The sequence below is a fragment of the Plecotus auritus genome, assembly GCF_963455305.1.
Source record: "Plecotus auritus genome assembly, chromosome: 4".
NCBI lineage: Eukaryota > Metazoa > Chordata > Mammalia > Chiroptera > Vespertilionidae > Plecotus > Plecotus auritus.
The window spans coordinates 97,381,216-97,401,401 of NC_137775.1; the positions used below are offsets into that span (position 1 = coordinate 97,381,216).

Consider the following 20,186-nt stretch of genomic DNA (forward strand, 5'->3'; position numbering starts at 1 on the left):
CCTGCAAGGCTATGGGGTTCAGCCTCCTTGTCCAGCCTGGGACCCTGTCTGGACGCTTCCCAGGTGTCCCATCCTTGGGTGCCACCTTGCTGAGGCAGTGACAAAAGTGCTCCGGGCTGGGCCTCGGGCGGGAGAGGCTGCACACAGGCTGAGGACCTTGGAGACAAGACACTTGCCCTCCAGGCCTGACATTCTACACCTCTGTGGCTCTCAGGGTGACAGTTCATTGTTACGTCCAGGAAAATGTGGGCCAGTCCTCATTCTCAATCATCTGTTTTATCTGTCCTTAAATTCTGGTGCCCAAAGTCTGTCACTCAGAACCAGAATAGAAGTGGCAGAACCCAGTGCCTGGTTTGGGTCTGGAAATGTGGTCTCCATTGGAAGGCATCGAAGGCCTCCTTTCCCAGCTCAGATCACATGGGAGTTCTGTCCGTGGCTGCTGGGGAAGGCGACCCTGTTGTGCGGTGGCTTGTGTTCTTTTCAAACCACATTTCCATTCCCCGAGCCCGGATGCTCATGGGAATGCTCTGTGGAGGGAGAGGGCAGTACTAGTATCCTAAGGCTCAGAGTGGGCGGTGCCTAGTTCAAGGTCACACAGCCAACTGCAGACAGACAGGCCAGGACCCAGCTCCGAGAACCCCTGTTTTAATGCCCCCCTTACTGTCTAATCCAGAGGTCGCCAACCTTATGGACCTCTAACCCATTAACTCATCTATCAAACGAGCATTTTTCAAGCACTTACCATGTGCCAGGGCTGATGTAAAAGACACAATCCCGCCCTCGGGATGCTAATGGACCTCACTGGCTATGGGACTTCTGTGCCATTGGGAATACAGGATGGTGGACACCGTATGAGGGTGGGCCTCCCTCAATTCAGACCACGGAGGTTTGCAAGAGCCCTGCAGGGCACGGGAGACCCTGCTGCTTTGAAGGCTTTTAAAGGTGGGCAAGTAACATCAGGACATAATTAACCTAATTTCTCACCCGAGCAGTCAGGAGGCTAAGCAGGTGAGTCAGAGATAACGGGGTCAGAGGAGGACTGGTCGAGTTCGGGGTGTTAGCCGGTCACAGAGAGGGCCACACCACCGCTGTCATTCTGATTCGCTTGTTTGGAAAACCAAAGTATGCTGGCCTTGGCCTTGGCACCAGAGAGACCTCCCAGTTTCAAAGGAGGGTGACTGGCTTCAAAAAAAAATCCATTCTTGTGTTTTTTATTGTTTTTGTTTTTAAAAGAATAAAAAGGAGAAAGGAACTAATTAGCACGCAAAAATATGGTGGCCCTTTTGAATTTCAGATATATAAAAAAAAATAATTGCAATATTGGGAACATACTTATACTAAATAAATATTCATTATTTATCTGAAATGCAAATTTAACAAAGCTTCCAGTGTTTTATCTGGCAACACTGAAAGAAACTATTGCAAGAAGAATTCTCTTGATTACCTCAAAATGGGGGAAAAGGAAATCAAGCAAAATGAAGGAAATATACAAGGGGACTTACTGGTACTTGTAACGATAGCATGAGAGCAGCTGGGCTCTGCATCCGGGCTTTGAGCTAAGACAGCAGGTACCACCCTGTGCAGTTCTCCCTTGCACACTAGGGACATGCTCTCCTGGGCTGTGCACACGGGCCCTCCCTCCCCCACCCAAGGCTCAGGCCTCTGGGCCCAGCCATCTGCACAGGAAAGGCCTGCAGGGAGGCTGGGTTCCCAGAACCAGGCGCTCCCTGGGCCACAGAGCCAGGCAGGCAGGGGTCCAAGCACACCTGAGATTTGACTCTGCTCAGGCCTCTCCAAGGCACATCCGGGTCTTCCAGGCAGAAGCTTCTGAGGGGTCTCACGCAGACTCGTATTCCCCAACGTGGTCCCAGTTACACACAGGCTCCACCAGGGCCTCCTTCCATATGGCCCCCGTCCCCCACGGCTAAATCTGCTCCGTCCTCCTGGTGCCCAGCCCCGGTCAGGACCACCTCCCACCCAGCCTCTGGGTTTGGGGGCCTGTTAGGCAAACGCACCTGAGGCTTTGGACAGCCTGGGCTTCCTCACGGGCCCGGCGGGGCTGGAGGTCACGCCACCCGGGGCTGGAGGGGCTCGTTTTTCAGGACAGGCTGGGGAAACTGAGGCTGAAGGTGTGTTTCTTGTGGAACATTTCACTTCGCTGTGAGTTGTGGAATCTGCCCTCATTCAGGCTGGGGGAGGGGAGGACGTCTGGCCCATTTCCTCTACAGCCACTGACTCAGGGAGGCCAAAGCCACCAGCCCCACTTGCTGGTCCCCAGTCCCCGGAGCCCAGGAGGCTGCTGCCGCCTCAGCTCCATCGGGGGTTCCAGTGGCGGTCGAGGCGGAGGCCAGTGCACATAGAGCCTTTAGGTGGCTGTGTGAATGAAAAACAAAACTCAAGAACTTGGTTTCTTGACCCCACAGGAAACAGGGAAGTGTCCATGGCTCAGCCCTGCTGGACCCTCCAGAGTTTTGCACCGCGGACTAGATCTTGCAGCTGGGACCCATCTGGCCCAAGCTGGGGCTGGGGTGGGAGCAAGGTCCCGGGCCCTCCAGCAGGGGGGCTACGCTGCATGCTCCCCAGTTCCCGTCCTTGTCCGCCCGTCTGTCCAGAGCAGGATAGTGGAAGCTGAGAGGATGTTAAGACAAGAAGGTGCTCGCCCGGGGGAAGCAGGACCCTCTATACCAGGGGTGGGCAAACTTTTTGACTCGAGGGCCACAATGGGTTCTTAAACTGGACCGGAGGGCCGGAACAAAAGCATGGATGGAGTGTTTGTGTGAACTAATATAAATTCAAAGTAAAGGAGGGGAGGGGAGAGCAAGAGAACCCTCCGCTCTTTCGGCTCCGCGGGCCGTAGTTTGCCCACGACTGCAGTCTATACCAACAGGCTTGATAGTGAGTGTCACCCTGGTCCCCAAAAGGCCAAGGGCGAGGGGACAGCATCTGAGAACAGTGGGGAGAAGGCTCGGCTGGGTTCGTCAGGTTCTCTCCCGTTCTCTCTCTCGGCTCACAACTTCCTGGAAAAAGGACACAGATTCATCATTGCTAAGTCCCTCACCTCCGACTTCCCCTCCCCGACTCCCACTGAGAACATTCTCACAGCGTCATGCCCTTGGGCGTCCTGGGCACGTGGCCAGGCCACACCGTAGCCGCCTGACGCGTCCAAATGGAAACTCTCCCTTTACATCCAAAGCCAGTTAGAAGGTCACTTCGTTATACAAGGTCTTTTGCAAATGGAGATGCCACTTGCAGAACAGGAGTCACTAGCGTGTTTGAAACAGCCCTGCGTTTACAAAAGTCCCGTTAATATTTGGGTTTTCCGGAAGGGGAAGAGGCAGAGGCCCTGCACGCTGTCCAAGGACACACTGCCAACACAGGCGTAGGCACTGCGCCAGCCTTATGTCACATTCTATTGTGCTGCTTCCCATGCCATTTACACCGATCTGTCGCTTTGTGTCACTCATACAGATTTCTAGCAGTTAGCAGTCAATTGTTCTAACAAAGCAGTGTATTATGACAACCTTCCGGCAGCTGGCAGTCAAGTTCTCATGGAAGGGAAGATGTTTTCTTAGTGCACAGGCATTACATGGGCTAGTGTTGGCCTTGACTGCGGGAGGTGAGGGGGACTGGGTTGAGTGTGCTCAGGGGTCACCACAGCATCCTGGGACAGGGCAGGCTGTGTCTGGCCCCCAGGGACACCCTGGGGAGTTCCACACCTCGGGCTGCTGCATTCCTGGATCCCGCTGGGGTGAGGCCTGTAGGTGACCCACACAGTCTTGGGAGTGGAGACCACAGAGAAGTCGAGTGGGCAGGGAGCAGACCTGGGTGTGAGAAGCCAAGGAAGCACATGTGAGGAGAAAGAAGACAAAAATTGGGGATGGGAAGACCTGAGTTCCAAACGCTCCTCTACCTGCTGTGTGACCCTGGGCAAGTCACTTGCCCTCTCTGGGACACTGCAGGAAGAGACCCGCTGAGCTCCCTTGGAGAAATGCTGGGTGTGAGTGTGCCTATTCCTGGACACTTTTCCGATCTGACTGTGTCATTCTGGTGTTTAGACCTTGTGATGACTCCCCAGCGCCACAGGCAAAGCCCAACCTCCTCAGCACAGCACCCTGCCCCGCCACGTCTCCTGTGCACCTCCGCGTGCACTTCCAGGCCTCTCCCTGCCCGAATGGAGAAACAGGACTAGACCCTGCGACTTCCGACTCTGACTCCAGCTCTGGTGGCTACCCTGGGTGGTCAACACCTGGTGACAGACACCTGGATGCGGATCCGAGCTCTGCCACCTACCAGCTGGGTGACTTTGAGGATGTTACTTAACCTCTCGGCACCTCAGTGCTAGAACATAATAACTGCCATATAAATTTTAGCTGTTATTACTACATTCACATTTGAACAGGTGGAAATTCCATAGTAACTCAAAGGAGAGGCTCTCAAGTGGTGGAAATCTGGGGAGTCTGACAGACTTGGTAGCAATTAGGAAAATCTGAGTAGCAAGTAGCAAGATGGACCTCTTCCCATTTCACTTGCAGCCTGCAGGCAGACTCTCCATTTCTCCTCTTTCCACTTGGAGGCCAGCTACACAACCCGAGTGAAATGACCACTGAACTCTACTGGAGAACAGACAAGGCCAGCAGAGGAAAACTATGCTGATACATGTATCTGGCCATGCTCAGAGAAGGACAGTTCTGGCAAAACTGCTGGTCCGTGCCCTAACCGGTTTGGCTCAGTGGATAGAGTGTCGGCCTGCGGACTGAAAGGTCCCAGATTTGATTCTGGTCAGGGGCATGTACCTTGGTTGCGGGCCCATACCCAGTAGGGAGTGTGCAGGAGGCAGCTGATCGATGTTTCTCTCTGATCGATGTTTCTAACTCTCTAACCCTCTCCCTTCCTCTCTGTAAAAAAATCAATAAAATACATTAAAACAAAACAAACCAACAAACAAAAACCTGCTGGTCCTGGGATGAAAGGGCCAGGGAGCAGGCTTGACCCCAGCCTGTGGCCTGAGTAGAGCTATTCCATCCAACCCATAGGCCCAGAAAGAGAAAAACCAACGTTTGCTTTGTAATGCATTGAGATCTGGGGTCGGTTGTTTGTTATGCAGCATTATCATAGCCCCAATAACTGACTAATACAACTGCATCATAGTGTGTATGGAACACCCCCACCGTAGCTTTCATTCTAGCCTCTCTCGTTTTTGGTGGGAGGAATATCAGCTGGGGACCAGGAGCTCACACAGGATTGGCCCATGGGTGTGACAGTGTCCCTGTGATTCTAGGTTGGGAGAAAATGAGCAGATCATGCCTTCTTCTCTATGCCTGACATTTTTGAGCTTCTCTTTTCTGCGCCCTACCCTGGTCTCTGAAGCTCAGAGCAGGAAAGCTGTGTCGGATTACTTAAGCCCAATTGGTGAACTGCCTCCAGGCAGTTTCATAACCTGTTCTGTAAAGGAGCATTGCAGACAGAACAGCACGTGGGACCCACCGACCACAGAGTCTCTGTTGTTTTCTTTGTCTTATCCCAGCCCGCTTTTTCATAAAGCACCTTGATTCCTAGAAGTTCGTCAACCAAGCAGCTCTGGCTGAACTGCATAGTTCCCACTGCTCTGACGTGTGGGGAGAGGCCTCCCGGGAATCAAGGACCCCAGTCTGGGCTGGCTCCCAGATGGCACTCCCACGCCTCCTGCAGACCTGCCCACATGCTCATGACCTGAGCTTCTAGGGACAGAGATGTAGACACTCAAGGTCAGGGAAGTCTTGGAGTTGGACACCAAGGAACAGAGTGAGACTCCCAGGCTGCACTGACCCAGTGGCCACCAGGGGCCGCCAGCTGCTTGCTGGGTCCTGAATCCTCCCTGCCCAACCAGAGGGTGCCTGGGGGTCTGCCCGCTTCCTGTGGCAGTTCTGAGAACCTCCTCCCCACAATACTGCTTCCCACAACCCACCAGGTTCCTACCCGCCCCAATCCCTCTGCCTACCCAGGGACCCCTCCCAGGACAGGAGCAACCTGGAAGGATGTCCCTTAGAATGATTTGGGATTTTTTTTTTCTAAGCAATAAACGCTTGAAGAAAATTAAATGGCAGCACAGGCCTGTTCCTTTCAGAAAATACTTGGATAATCCAGCAAAGTAATTACAGGTGATACCAGCTTGGTTTGTGTTTGAGGCTGGTGTGCAGAATTTGCCAGTGTGTATGTATGGACACACGTGCCTGAAAGAGAAGCTTGGTAAAAAAAAATGAAGGCTTGGTTTCTATGGGGCTCATAGTTCGTCAGATCAGTAGGTTTTATTCTTGTCTTTGGCCTGAAGTTCCAAGTTCAGGAGAAACTCTTGAAAGTTGGAGATTGAGTTTAATTCACCTTTGACTTCCCCAGAGCCCAGGAGAGTGCTGGGCACTTATTGGGTGCTCCGTAAATGTCGATCAATTAAATCAATGACAATATAATATAGTCAAGAAGCTATGAGAAGCCGGCCTATGCAGGCGACGGCTTTTAGCTGTAGGGTGGGAACAGTTAGGAGCTCTACATGTTGAGGATCACGTGGGCATCGACCTGTCTAGTTTGGTTTCCTAGTGGAGTTCTATCCAGGAGCTGAGAGGTAGCTGCTCCACCTCCGGAGTTATATAACCTCGGCGTCTGCTGGTTATTGGCTGCTGCTGCACATCTTGCTCCCTTCGAAGCAATGTACATAGTTGACTTCACTAAACGCTCACTGAGTGAGACCGTGGCAGATTGTGGATCTCATGTTGGGTGCATCCTATTCCAAAGCCCAGCTCCTAACCCCACTCCTGACCCCTCTCCAGCCCTGTAATCTTCCTGCAGCCCGTGCCCCATGCCGCTCCTGCCCGTGGGATGTAAGAAACGTTAGCCATGCTCACTGCACTTTGCTGCCTGGCTTTTTGGATCGTGGATGTCTCGGGAAGCCTCTTCTGGTGCCACTTGTCTTTGGTTTGTTCTTATTGAATGCCTTGTTCACGCAGCTGGAGTCTCCGGCAGGGCTCGCCCTGGGCAGAGAGAGGCGGTAGCGGTTTGTTAGTGACCGTCCTGCGTCCCCCTGTCAGGGCCCTGCTCCAGCTGAGGAGGTGTCAGACACACCAGAGCGTGGCTCTCGGCCTGGGAGCGTCAGAGTTCCCAGCGGCCTTTATTTTATAATCAATTAATATTTGTCTGAGTAACATGCCAGCTAGTTAACAGAAACTTTTATATGGTTATATGTCAATGCAATAAAGGGTAAATCATGTGAACAAAATGCATAATTTATGCCCAAGCACAAAATTATTAAATGTATGCAAACTCTGCCCTGGCCAGTTTGGCTCAGTGGATAGAGTGTCAGCCTGCGGACTGAGCGGTCCCGGGTTCAATTCTGGTCAAGGGCATATGCCCGGGTTGCAGGCTCCATCCCCAGTAGGGGGTATGCAGAAGGCAGCCAATCAATGATTCTCTCTCATCATTGATGTTTCTGTCTCTCTCTCCCTCTCCCTTCCTCTTTGACATCAATAAAAATATATTTAAAAAAATTTATGCAGTCATTCAAAAAGCTGTATAATTGAAATTACCCTGGGAGAAGGAATCAGGTCTGTTTTAATGTGTTTGCTACGACATGATATGGAGGGGCAGCATGGAAAGTAAGGGGCCTGCTCTCCCAACCCCTGTGGCTGTGGCCAGAGAAGCCCAGCCACCACCAGAGCTGCCCAGCAGCAGGGAGGGGTGAGGCCGGGGAAAGACCCCCAGTCCACCCTCTGACATCCTGCTGGTGCCTTGCCCTGGCTTGCCCACTGTGAGGGAGCCCAGGAGCTTAAAAACATAGAGATCCCCAGACCGCCTCGGAACGACTGCAAAGATAAACATGGAGACATGTGACACGACCCCGACCGTTGATGTATATCATAAGAAAGGTTTTCTGGGGCCCATCCACAACACAGGAACGTTAGCCCCCTTATCATGCTGCAGCAATGATGTGGGTGAAGGGAGGCCCTCAATTCATAACGTGCAGAGGCTGCTGGGGCTGGGATGCAGCACGCCTGCTTGCTCTCTTGAGTGGAGCCGTCACCAGTGTCCCTCTGCACGTGAGGAGGTGCATGCCCAGTGCGCGGAGCAGGGAGCTGAGGAGAATGGCCCGACCGTGAATAAGGCCCCTCCCACACATTGTCCCACTGAGCGGACAGAGAGGGTGGTGCTCTGCAACCACACAAACTGGAAAGGGTCCCAGGTACCGAGGTGGACGTGTCCCTTAACTCCCCCACCAAAGGGAGAACGCCTTCTCAGCGGAGGGGAAACGTACACGGCGTCCGGCCTGCTGCTGGTCTCCTTCACGTTCGCCAGAGACACCATGCTTTGCGGATTCAAAGAGGCCAGAGGAACTGCAGCCAAAAGGAAAAATGCAGGAGACAGAAGTGAGATGGCGTGGGGGAGGGGTGCTTAGTCTTTTTTTAATTTTTTTTTTGTCACCCATCACTTCACTGTCATGCTGCTCAGCCAATAGGAGGCAGGACATTTCGTGCACAGCGCAAAGGCAGGGGAATTTTCCCATGCAAAAGCTACTGTCTGTACAGTATTTTGTAGGTTACAAAGCATTTCCATCTATATTTCCTCATTCAGGGCAGGCTTGCCTGTCTCCTCCCTTTCCCCGTTTTAAAGAAAGACACAGTGAAATGATATGACCAAGTTTTAGACAGGAGCCGAGGGAAGACCAAACCCTTCTCTAACCCCAAAAGTTGATAAGGGGTCCCTAAATCTTAAAACATGAAAAACAAAACAAATCTGTCTCCATTTCTATTTTACTTTTTTTAAAAAATTATATTTTTACTGATTTCAGAGAGGAAGGGAGAGAGAGAAACATCACTGATCAGAGAGAATCACTGATTGGCTGCCTCCTGCACGCCCCCTACTGGGGATCCAGCCCACAACTTGGGCATGTGCCCTTGACTGGAATCGAACCTGGGACCTTCAGTCTGCAGGCCGACGCCCTATCCACTGAGCCAAACCGGCTGCGGCCATTTTACTTTTTGCCAGTTTTCCTCTTTTGTCCTGAACTACCTGGGCCATTGTGTCTTCCTCATTTTTTGTTAGTGTGAACCTGGAAATTGACGAGGTGCTAGGTAGTGCTGCCCAGTGGTTAACAGCGTGACATCGGAAGTGTTTAGTCTTTTTTGATATAACAATCGGAAGTAAGCGAGAGTGTTTGAAAAGAACAGCGAACTGTCTCGTTCTCAAATTCTCACCTGTGGGACCAAAATCTTACTGTGGCCTTGACCGCGATGCAGTGGAAGGCTGAGGCTGACCCTCCATGTACCATCATAACGTCCCTCACGCAGAGCAGCGTGCGAGGGAAAGAGCCAGAAAAACCCACAGGGGCCCGGACCTTCCATCACCGGTTCCATGTACTGCTTTTCTCATTTTTTTAAATAAAAAACATTAATAGTTTTATGACTATGCTCTGAAGTAAGGGCACTGCATGTTTTCAGAGTATGGGGAGATATAAAATGTGAAGATTAACATATAATAATATAATACATGTAACTAAAGATAACAGGGAATCTATTTAGATTCCCGTACCTGAAGTTCTTTCATTTGGGGGCCTGGTGGATATCTCAAATCTATTAGCAGTTCCTTTGTTGGGGGATTTTCCTACAGCTTCTGGCAACACCCCACCCCCTGCCACATGGCCCTCACTGTAGGACTGACAACACTGAACCGGGGAGATTCCTCCCTGCCCAACTCCCACCGCTGGCTTAGGGTGTCACAGCGGCTCGGCGGAGGCAACACAGGGGTCTCGCCTTAGCACGACTGAATGAAGGGCTGTCCTGTGCACTGTAGGATGTTCAGCAGCATCTGGCCTCCAGGCATTGCCAACGTCTCCTGGGGGTAATCGCCCCAGTTGAGAACCACTGGGCTCTCTGTACCTCTGCCCACCCCCAGGAGGAGTGAGGATGCCTGGGATGGCTCAGGCACCTGTGGATGGCTACCTTTAGGCACAGGTGTGGTATACAAATAAATGCATTTTATTTAACAGGAAATAAGAGAGCATGTGAAACACCTTCACCAATTTTCTGACTTTTAATATCTTTACATTTTTTCTCATTGCTAATCTGTGCTACTGTTTACCCTAATACTATGGAAGTTTGGCTGCTGGACCATAAGGATCCTTCATCCCATGATCTGGGCCCTGTCCTTTTGCCCCCCTGACCATCCATCGCGGCCAAGCCGGTATCCTCTTTATCCCAAATGTACTTTGCACTTTCCTGCTTTGCACCTGAGCTTCTAGAATAAACAAAACCTGACCTGTTCATTTCATTCCGTCCAATCCCATCCCACAGACCAGGATGGTCAATATCCCGCCCATGTCAACCCACCTGTCATCTCCCAGAGCCTTCCTCCCTCCCCCGAGAGCAGTGATCTTATTCTCCAGGAACACCCGCAATAGGTCTAGAACCTAATCATGTATCTTGTATTTTGAGTTGGTTTCCCGCCATCCCCTCTGGCGGAGGGGAGACTCCCCGAGGCGAGGAAGTGAGAACTGCTCCTCTTTGCAGCCCCTAGAATGGCGCTTCTCAAACTATCTGCAGCAAAGAGCCAGTTTTTTAAAAAATCTTATTTACAACCCACATAGACTAGGGCAGTGGTCGGCAAACTCATTAGTCAACAGAGCCAAATATCAACAGTACAACGATTGAAATTTCTTTTGAGAGCCAAATTTTTAAAACTTAAACTTCTTCTAACACCACTTCTTCAAAATAGACTCGCCCAGGCCATGGTATTTTGTGGGAGAGCCACACTCAAGGGGCCAAAGAGCCGCATGTGGCTCGCGAGCTGCAGTTTGCCCACCACGGGACTAGTGTGTTTGTGGGATGAGGGAAGCCCTTCCCCGCCATGGCTCCGTCTCATTGCCACCAGGAGTGGGGAACATCCAGCCGAGGGCCTTACACGGCCCGAGAAATCACTTGGTCTGGCCCTGCCAAGACATTAATTAAATGTTTGACCAAACATAGCAGGTTCATTTTTAAGTGATAATTTTGAATGGCCTGCGAATGATGTGATAAATATCCAAATGGCCGTTGGCAGAAAAAAGGTTCCCCACCCCACCCCGCTACACATTTCTAAACGCTTCTCTCAATTTCCGTGCCCATTTCATTGTGATCTAGTGACAGCTAGTTAGGAGACCGGCAGTGTCCACAGACCACCCTTTGAGTAGCACCGTCCTGGACACAAGAGCATTTACCAGGAAGCAGTCCCAGAGGAAAGCAGCCAGGGAGCCACTTGAGGCCTTGAAGGAAGGACAACTGGCCCCACCCCCAGAGTCTGCCACTTAGCGGGTATGTGGTAGGGCCTGAACATTCTCATTGCTGCTGCTTGGAAACCTCACTTGGAGACTCACTGGGCTACAGAAATGAACAACTCTCAGGTACACTGCCCCCTTGTGGCTGCCTGCCCTCGGAAGCAATGGTGTGGGCCACCATGTTGTCATATACTTGCTAAAGGGTTGCAGACAAGAGGAAACCTTGAGGAGCCCTGAGAAGCCAGAGGGTCCCTACCTTGGGGCTGTGCTGAGCCCAGCTCCTCCACCGGTGGCTGTGCAGGTGATGTCGAAGAACATCGAGGCCACGTGTGAGGTGCCCCCCCAGCTGAAGGCCCCGGACGTGGCCTGAGTGACAGAGATGGCTGGGAGGGTGGGGACTCGGGTGGTGATTCAGTCAGTTGTACCTGCTTCTGTGGTGACACAGGTGACAGACCAGGTGTTGAGCTGGGCGGTGAGGGCACAGCTGGGAGTGATACAGGTGGCAAGTCAGCTGGAGAGCATGATGATGAAGAGCCCAGTGTCGATGCAGGCGACTGCTCAGATGAAGAGACAGGTGGTGAAGCGGGTGACTCCACAGGCCACTCCTGTGTGGATTCAGGTGTCTGTATAGGTGGGGACACAAGTGGACCATGGCCACCGCTTTCTTGCTCTTTGGGATCCCATTGTGTGGGAAGCTGCGTGGATTCTTCCAGACGGGCCTGCTCTGATTGGAGGCTTGGCTTACTCTGTTCCGGGCACTCGTTGCCAAGGGCGAGTTCTATCTGGCAGTACACTTCTACCCGGGGGAAAATCACCCTCTTGGAGGGAGAATTGAGGTAAGCAGCATCTAGGAAAAACAAGCATGGGTCACAGGTGGCATTTCTAACCTCTGACATCAGCGTGGTGTTTGCAAAGAATGCTTTTCCAAGTTACTGTCATAAATAGGATTATGTCTCACCAGTGGCCTTTCTTTACTTACTTGGATTGACATTGAGTATTTGTCTGTGGATTAATCCACATATTCAGTGGATATTTATTGAGCATCTCTGTGTGCCAGGCACTATACCTGGCACTGAGGAGGTGAAGGAGACAGAAACAGGTGTGATGGTTCCTCCCCTGGAGCTTACAGCCCTGGGTGGGGACAGGCCCTGACCACCCAAATAATCTCAAGTTTTAATCAAGACAAGTGATAGGCAGGGGAGGAACATGGCACTAGGAGAGAAGGAGGCAGGAAGGACTTAACTGTGGCTGGAGCCTGGGGGGGGGGGGGGGGTGGGCACTGTGGCTGGGGATGGGACTGAGGTTCAGGGACCAGATCGCTCAAGGGCTGGTAGGCAGCACTGAGGACTCTTAATTTCCATGGAGACCATGAAGACTTCTAGGCAGGGAGGGGCCCACCTGACTCTGGCTTTGACAAGGTCACTGTGGCTGTGGTGTGGAAACTCACTGACAAGGGCATAGGGGGCCAGGGAAACCTGTCAGGTTGCTGCGGAGAGGTGTGTGGGGCTTGTGCCTGGAAGAAGGTAGAAGGAAGTAGAAGTTCTGTTTAGGAGGTAAGTGGATGAGGATTGGTGAGGGATTGATCGGGGGCTGAGGGGAGGTAGGTGGCTCACACAGTCTAATGGATGCTGGCGCTGTCTGCTGAGAATAGGCCATGGGAGGGATAGGCCAGTGGGGAGGGAGGAGAGCTTAGGTTAGGAGCTTGTTTTGGGACATGTTGAATTTAGGGGGCCTTGGAGATGCCCAAGGAGAGACAAGTGGGCAGTGTGCATGTGGATTTGGATCCCAGAGACGAGAAGGGTGTTAGAGATACATATGTATTGGGAGCCCACCCGGGCAGTCACTGGGGCTGTGATGGTGGCTGTGCAGGAGACTCCCAGGGAGGGAAAGCAGAGTGAGAAGAGGGGGCCAGGATTGAGGCAGACAAGTAGAGGGGCCCAGGGCAAGTTGTCTAAAACAGGCAAAACTGGGTAGATTCCAAAGCTGCTCATCAGAGGAATCGCAGCCTAGGAGAAAATATTTACAAATAGTATTCCTGACAAAGGGCATTTATCTAGAATTCGTTAATGCTCTTACATGAGAAACAAGCAATTCCGTTTTTTAAATGGGCCAAGAGCCAACTGCAAGAGCTCCCAATGGCCAAAGCTGGGACAATTTGAGTAAAAAATTAGAGTTGAATAATAACCCAAAGTATAAAATAAGTGCCCAGGAGTTCATACATAAACCAACAAACGATTGCGTAAGTGACGCAGGCAAGACCCATCTCCCACGCAGAAGCAGCCCACACACTATGTGGACGTCCGGACCTTCAGGGTGTGGAGAAGGGCTCCTGGCCTTTTCCGTGTGAGCTATGCGTAGACCTCCTTCCGGAAAGCAGTGCGTGGGAAGAGGAGAAGAGTGACGTCACAAGGGGAGCCTCGCAAGCAGCGCTACAGCCAGGTGACCACGGTCACACCATCAGTGACCTGTCGGGTGGACGGCAGGCGCCCTTGATAGAACGTGCTGAGAACGGCACTTTGCCTCTTCGGTCTTCCTTCCTCCAACCCATGACCCCGTCTAATCATGGGGCAAACATCAGACAAACCCCACCTGAGGGACATTCTACGAAGTACCTGGCCAGGACTCACACCTGCCAGTCATTAAAAACAAGGGGAGTCTGAGGGAACATGACACGCTCTCCTGGATGGGGTCCTGCGTCAGAGTAAGGACGTCAGGCAGCAACTCAGGAAATCTGAGCAAAGTATAGATTTTGGTTAATAAGCATACTATAGCATCTAACAATAGGGAAACCTGGATGTGGCATGTGTAGAAACTCTGTACTATTTTTATATTTTTCTGTAAATCTAAAACTGTCCTGAAAATAAAGCGTATTAAAGGTCTAGGGGGAAATGGGCAAAAGAGTCGAACAGACACGTCCAAAGAAGCTATTTGGACAACGAATAAGCAAATGAAAAGATGCTCAGCATCATCAGCCACCAGGGAAAGGCAAATTCGAACCAGCGAGACACCCTGCACGCCTCTCAGAACGGCTCAGGCTTAAAAGACCTGCCACACCAAGTGCTGGTGAAAAGTGGGGGAAACTGGAGCTCTCATACACAGCTGGAGAGAATGGAAAATGATACAGCCACTGTGGAAGACCGTGTGGTGGTTTCCCAAAAAGTTAAATCTACATTCTGGGAATGTGCCTCAATCTGTACATATCCAAACGAATTGAACATCAAATCTCAAAGAGATATTTGCATGCCCTCCCATTGCAGCATTATTTACAATAGCTAAGAGGTAGAAGCAACCATATGTCCATTGTTGAATAAATGGATAAATAAAATGTGGTATATACACACGCTGGAATATTATTCAGCCTTAAAAATCCTGTCACATGCTACAATATGGATAAACCTTGAGAACATTATAAGTGAACTAAAAGGCAAATACTATATGTGAGGAACGTAAAGTAGTCAAACCCGTAGAAATACAAAGAGGAGCGGTGGTTGCCAGGGCCTGGGCGGGGGAGAAATAGGGAGTTTGGGGCCAGTGGGTATAGTTTCAGTTTTGCAAGATAAAAAGTTCTGGAGGTTAGCTGCACAGCAAAGTAAATATGCTTAGCACTACTGAGCTGTCCATTGCAAGTGTTTGAGATGGTACATTTATGTTATGTGTTCTTATCACGATTTTATATATGCAAATTATATGTAATTATATAATACAACATAATTATCATAATTATATATGTAACACATCTACCATGTGATCTAATCATTCCTCTCCTGGGTATTTACCCAAGAGAAATAAGAGCATATGTCCATACTAAGACACATATATGAGTATTTATAGCAGCTTTATTCATAATAGCCTGAGATGCATACAACTTAAATGTCCATTAACAGGTGAATGGCTAAATGAGCGGTGGTATAGTCATACAAGGGAATGGAATGTAAAAAGGAATGAACTATTTATATCACGCAACGACATGGGTGAATCTTTGAATAATTTACGCTGAGTGAGAGAATGCAGCCAAAAATAAGGTTTCACACTATACGATTCCATTTATCAAAAACTCTAGAAAATGCAATTAATCTATAATGACAGAAAGCAGATCAGAGGTTGCTTGGGGGTTGGGGGTGGTTGAGGGGAGGTGCGAGGAGTCACTGAGGGGCACAAGGAAACTAGGCATGATAGATTGCTCACCATTCCGATGGGGGAGCCGTTTCACAGGGGTGTGTGTGTGTGTGTGTGTGTGTGTATGTCTGTGTGTGTGTGTGTGTCTGTGTCTGTGTATATAACTGTGTGTGTGTGTGTGTGTGTGTGTGTGTAACTGTGTGTGTGTACACATCAAATTATGAGAGGCAGGGAGGGAGCAAGAAGGAAGAATGGCAGGAAGGCAGGAAGGAGGGAAGAAGGAAGGTAGGTTTGGCTGGATAGGTCTGGATGCCATGTGGCTATTTTTAGACATGGCATCCTCTGAGCTCCAACCTCACTCAGTGTCCAGGTGCACAGCCCCTGTTTCACAGGTGTGTGTGTGTGTGTGTGTGTGTCTGTGTGTGTAACTGTGTGTGTCTGTGTCTGTGTATATAACTGTGTGTGTGTCTGTGTGTGTATTTGTGTATGTCTGTGTCTGTGTATATAACTGTGTGTGTGTGTGTGTCTGTGTGTAAGTGTGTGTATATGTGTATGTGTGTGTGTGTGTGTGTGAGATGTGGGTCCTTAAGCACACGGCAAGCATGCCCTTCCCTTTGGCAGGAGGCCGCTGCAGGGAGGCAGATGGAGGGAGACTTGCCCAGCAGCAGGGATAGTGAGGTGGAGGTGAGCCCTCAGGAGGGAGGGGGTGACACCTGTGGGTGCAGCTTCCTGCGGAGCTGACCACCCTCCGGTTGGGCGGGAGGCTGGAGTGGACTGGATGGCGGGTGGGGATTAAAACCGCACTTCCTCAGGCTGGGTGGGTACTCCGCGCTCTCTGTGAAGGAGGCAACTCCAGCCCAACTAAACCCCAGGGGCTTTGGGGGGGGGCCTGAAACCTGCGCTGAGAAAGCCCCGAACTGGCAGATGGAAGAGGAAGCAACCCTGGCCGGTGGCCAGCATGAGACAGCGTCTCCTTTAGCGTCTTTCCTACTGGGAGTGGTGCCAGGGCCCCTGGGGAATCCTGCCACCCTCCACATACTGCCCTAGTCAGGAGTGGAGGCCTGAAATGCAGGGTTTCAGCCTTGTGCTTAGGACACCATTCATGTCCCCACCAGCTAAGGGGAAGGGAGGGGGGATGGCGCTGGGTTCCCCCCGCAGGCAGAAGGGTTGGAGAAGGTGCTACTGAGAAATGGGGGACATGTTCCCCAGGGCCTGCCCTGAGAGAAAGAGAAGGAAAAGTTCAGGGGAGAGACGAGTATGGAGTAGCCTGGTAGCCAGGCTGGAACCGGGGTGTAGAGGGGTCTCCTGGGGCAGGGAGTTGGTGTCTTCTCCAAGATCTGAGCCCCAAATCAGGGGGTCTCCCTAAACCCCAAGTCCCCAGCCTATACCATCATTGAGGAGAGTGGAAGGGCTCCCCAGCTGGTAGCAGAAAGGACCCTAGGCCCCAGCCAGCACCTCCTATTCCTGAGGCCCCATCTCTATCCCCCCATGACATCCCTCATGTTGTTCACCTTTTGGATACTTGGGGCTCACTTTTCATAGCTGTCACCTGTGTAAATGAGGATGGGGGAGTTGTCAGAGGAGGCAGGGTTAGAAGGAGTCTGTCCTACAGAGGGGTGAGAGGAGGGGCCTGTCTCTGAGCTCAGAGAGGGCAGTGACTGGCTTGACACGGCAAGGACATGGGACTCTGATGTCCTCAGTAAGAACTGCCAGCTACTGGAGAATTGTGCTGAGGGCTGTCCGTGGCTTTGCTCCCCTCATCTTCACAATACCCTCTGAGGAGGTTCCCTGGTCCGCCTCTTACACAGATGAGAAAACTGAGGCCCCAGGAGATTATTTACCTGCTCAGATGGCACAGTTGGTAGGTGTCAGGAATCAGGATCTCAACCCTTTTTACAGATTAGGAAACCAAGACTCAGAGAGGGGAGTGTTTTCCCTGAGCTCACACAGCTGGAGGGATGGAATCCTGGCCCAGGCTGTTTGCCTCGGAGCCCCCATCTCTCCCACCCTCGACCCTTGTTGGGAGAAAGGACCCAGGAGAAGGTAGAGTCAGGACAATGGGAGCTTGGGAAAACAGGAAGCAATTGTGAAGGGGAAAAAGTGAATATATCCTGGGGAAAAAAACCTCATTTAACACCTTAATCTCACTTTCAAAATATTTCTTAAATCTGCACACACAATAAGTACATCACAGCATTGCTGATAACAGTGAACATTTGGAAACTCCAAGGGATGGTCAAACAGTGTTCTGTGCAGCTAACTGCCCAGAGGACAATCATGAAGACCCTGGGGCACTATGGGAAAACTTGTGGTAGAACGTTGGGGAAACGCCCTTTGAGCCAAGAATCCCTTCTCTTGGAAATTAACTCTAAATATGGAGAAGCTTTTTTCTTTCCATTTAACAGAGATGTTTGTCATGACCTTCCTCATGGTAAAGTGTGTTATACATGTCATCAGAGTCTTCCTTCTACCAAATCACAGAGGAAACATGGGTGCGGGACCACGACTTCCAAACCAACACAGGCCGAGGCACATGTCCTTCAGAGTCTTAGATAAACATAAACCTGTCGCATGTAGTTTCTACATTAACAATACGGCTCTTTTGGAAAATAATGAAATGACATGAAAATGGAAGATACGAGCTATGTATTTCCTAAACATAGTTTTTATATCCAGAACTGTCCCATCAGTTAACCTAAACACTGCTTTTGCACGGAGATCCTCATTTCTGGCCGCAGTGGCCTGTCCTGGACAATGCATGCTGTCAGTCCTGCACCCACTTCTGGCTCTCCAGGTCACATGCTCCCCTATTCAACTCTCCTACGTCCTACCTTTGCCCACCCTCCGGGCCTCCCTTCCTTGGGGCTCCACGTGGTACTTACTCAGCCGCCTCAAGTACAGAACGGCATCTTCGTACCCTCGGTAGTAGTAATTGTGCAGGACCTGCAAGGTGGGCACACCAGGAGGAGACTCAGGCTGCAGCGACAGCAACAGCCATGGTCCCCTCACCAAAGCATCTACTTTCACCTATTTGATGGGCTCTTCAAAATGTGCCTGTCCAGTTCCCATCCCTCACTCTCTGCCAAGGACTGGGAGCAGTTCCTGTGTCCATAGTGACACTACATCAGTGTGCTAAACCTTGCGCAGCTGCCCACCAGCTTCCTCTGGCGGGAGACACCGAGATGTTTATAGCAGAAGCAGGGAAAGTGCATTTGGACCATATGAGAAGCAAAGTTTGGAGACTGGGTTCAAATCCCAGTGCTGCCACTTACTGGCTGTGTGGCTCTGTGGATGTAACCTCTCACAGCCTCAGTTTCTTCATCTGTAAAATGGGGTAATAATAGCATCTATCGCAGAGGATGCTGAAGGATCACATGAGATATTGCCCGCAAAGCCTTTTCTGTAAAGGGCCAGGTAGTAAATATTTGGGGCTTTGCAGGCCTTACATAGTCTGCCATTTCTCTTCTTCTCCTTCTTCTTCTTCTTCTTCTTCTTCTTCTTCTTCTTCTTCTTCTTCTTCTTCTTCTTCTTCTCCTTCTCCTTCTCCTTCTCCTTCTCCTTCTCCTTCTCCTTCTCCTTCTCCTTCTCCTTCTCCTTCTCCTTCTCCTTCTCCTTCTTCTCCTTCTCCTTCTCCTTCTCCTTCTCCTTCTCCTTCTCCTCCTCATCCCCTCCTCCTCCTCATTCTTCTTCATCATCATCATCTTTTTTTTACAGTCATTTGTTTTATTTTATTTTATGTTTTCTTTTTACTGAATATATTGGGGTGACACTGGTTAACAAAATTATATAGGTTTCCGGTGCACAACTCTACACACATCATCTGTACACTGTATTGTGTGTTCACCGCCCATTTTACAGCCTTTAGCGGTGGAAAGCCCACACTTAGCTCACAGGTTGTACAAAAACCAGGGGTGAGGGTTGGAGCCCCTGGGCCACAGTTTGCTGACCTGACATCATACATCAGAGTGGATGTCATCCCATCAGTGATTCTGACATCACCTTATTTACAGGGGAGGACATTAAGGCTGGCAGCCCTTAGGGGACTTGTTCAAGGCCACACAGCTCATTAGCGAAAAGGCCAGGACGCAGGTCTAGGAGGAAGTTTAAGGGAACATTCGAGGGGAGGAAACATGGAAACTGAGTGGGCCCCACTGGCTTCCCTGTTGCATTCCCCACCCCCACCCCTGCCCCTCCAGGCCCCTCTCTCTCACCATCAGGTCTGGGGGGAACAGGGCGTGGGTCATCCTGGTGATGTTCTCCAGGGAGAACTGGAAGGAGCAGTTGAACATGCGGAAGTCGTGGAAGATGGCGGGGCAGTCCCTGGGGCAGATGTCCTGCTGGCCACTGAAGGTGGAGATGGTGATGGAGTCCGTCCAGAAGGCGCAGGGCTGCATGCCCGTGAAGCCGCCGTCGATGTACCGCTGTGGGGGCAGAGTGAGAAATGCACCCCTGGCCGGAGGTCCCCTCCCCACGTGGGGAGGACACAAGGACAAGCCCTACACTGAGGCCCGGGGCTGAGTGACAGGTCCAAGGTCACTCAGGGAACCCGGTGGCCTCTGGACTCCTGCCCAGGGCTCTGTCCCTACGGGCTTCCCCCAGCCATCTTCCTGGGGCTGAGGAGGGGCTCCCAGGCCTCTGTGGGGAGGGGCAGCCACACCCTGGATGAAGCAGAAGCGAGTGCCCCCGGTCACAGCCACCCCTCCCAGGCCGCCCCCCGGAGCCCCTCAACTGCTGAGGCCAGACGGGAACAGAGCCTTCTAAGGAGGAGCACGCGTGGCGGGCTGAGCAGGTATGAAAC

The 20,186-nt window shown here is 51.2% G+C and overlaps 1 protein-coding gene across 6 annotated transcripts in view; it reads right to left on the reverse strand.

The window, feature by feature from the left end:
* Positions 1 to 1,228: 1,228 nt before the first annotated feature.
* PNPLA1 (patatin like domain 1, omega-hydroxyceramide transacylase) overlaps positions 1,229 to 20,186 on the reverse strand; it is a 45,456-nt gene continuing 26,498 nt past the window's right edge. For 2 of the 6 annotated variants that reach the window (XM_080665468.1, XM_080665471.1), the window contains exons 4-10: positions 19,600 to 19,809; positions 18,271 to 18,331; positions 11,529 to 12,119; positions 8,279 to 8,357; positions 6,876 to 7,001; positions 3,717 to 3,821; positions 1,229 to 3,017 (exon numbers count right to left, since the gene is read on the reverse strand). In XM_080665468.1, coding sequence (XP_080521594.1) covers positions 3,008 to 3,017; positions 3,717 to 3,821; positions 6,876 to 7,001; positions 8,279 to 8,357; positions 11,529 to 12,119; positions 18,271 to 18,331; positions 19,600 to 19,809 — 1,182 coding nt within the window. In that variant the 3' untranslated portion in view covers positions 1,229 to 3,007. Of the gene's footprint in view, positions 3,018 to 3,495; positions 3,822 to 6,254; positions 6,670 to 6,875; positions 7,002 to 8,278; positions 8,358 to 11,528; positions 12,120 to 18,270; positions 18,332 to 19,599; positions 19,810 to 20,186 lie in introns of those variants that run through there. The other 4 variants (XM_080665467.1, XM_080665470.1, XM_080665472.1 and 1 more) reach the window with 3 other exon arrangements.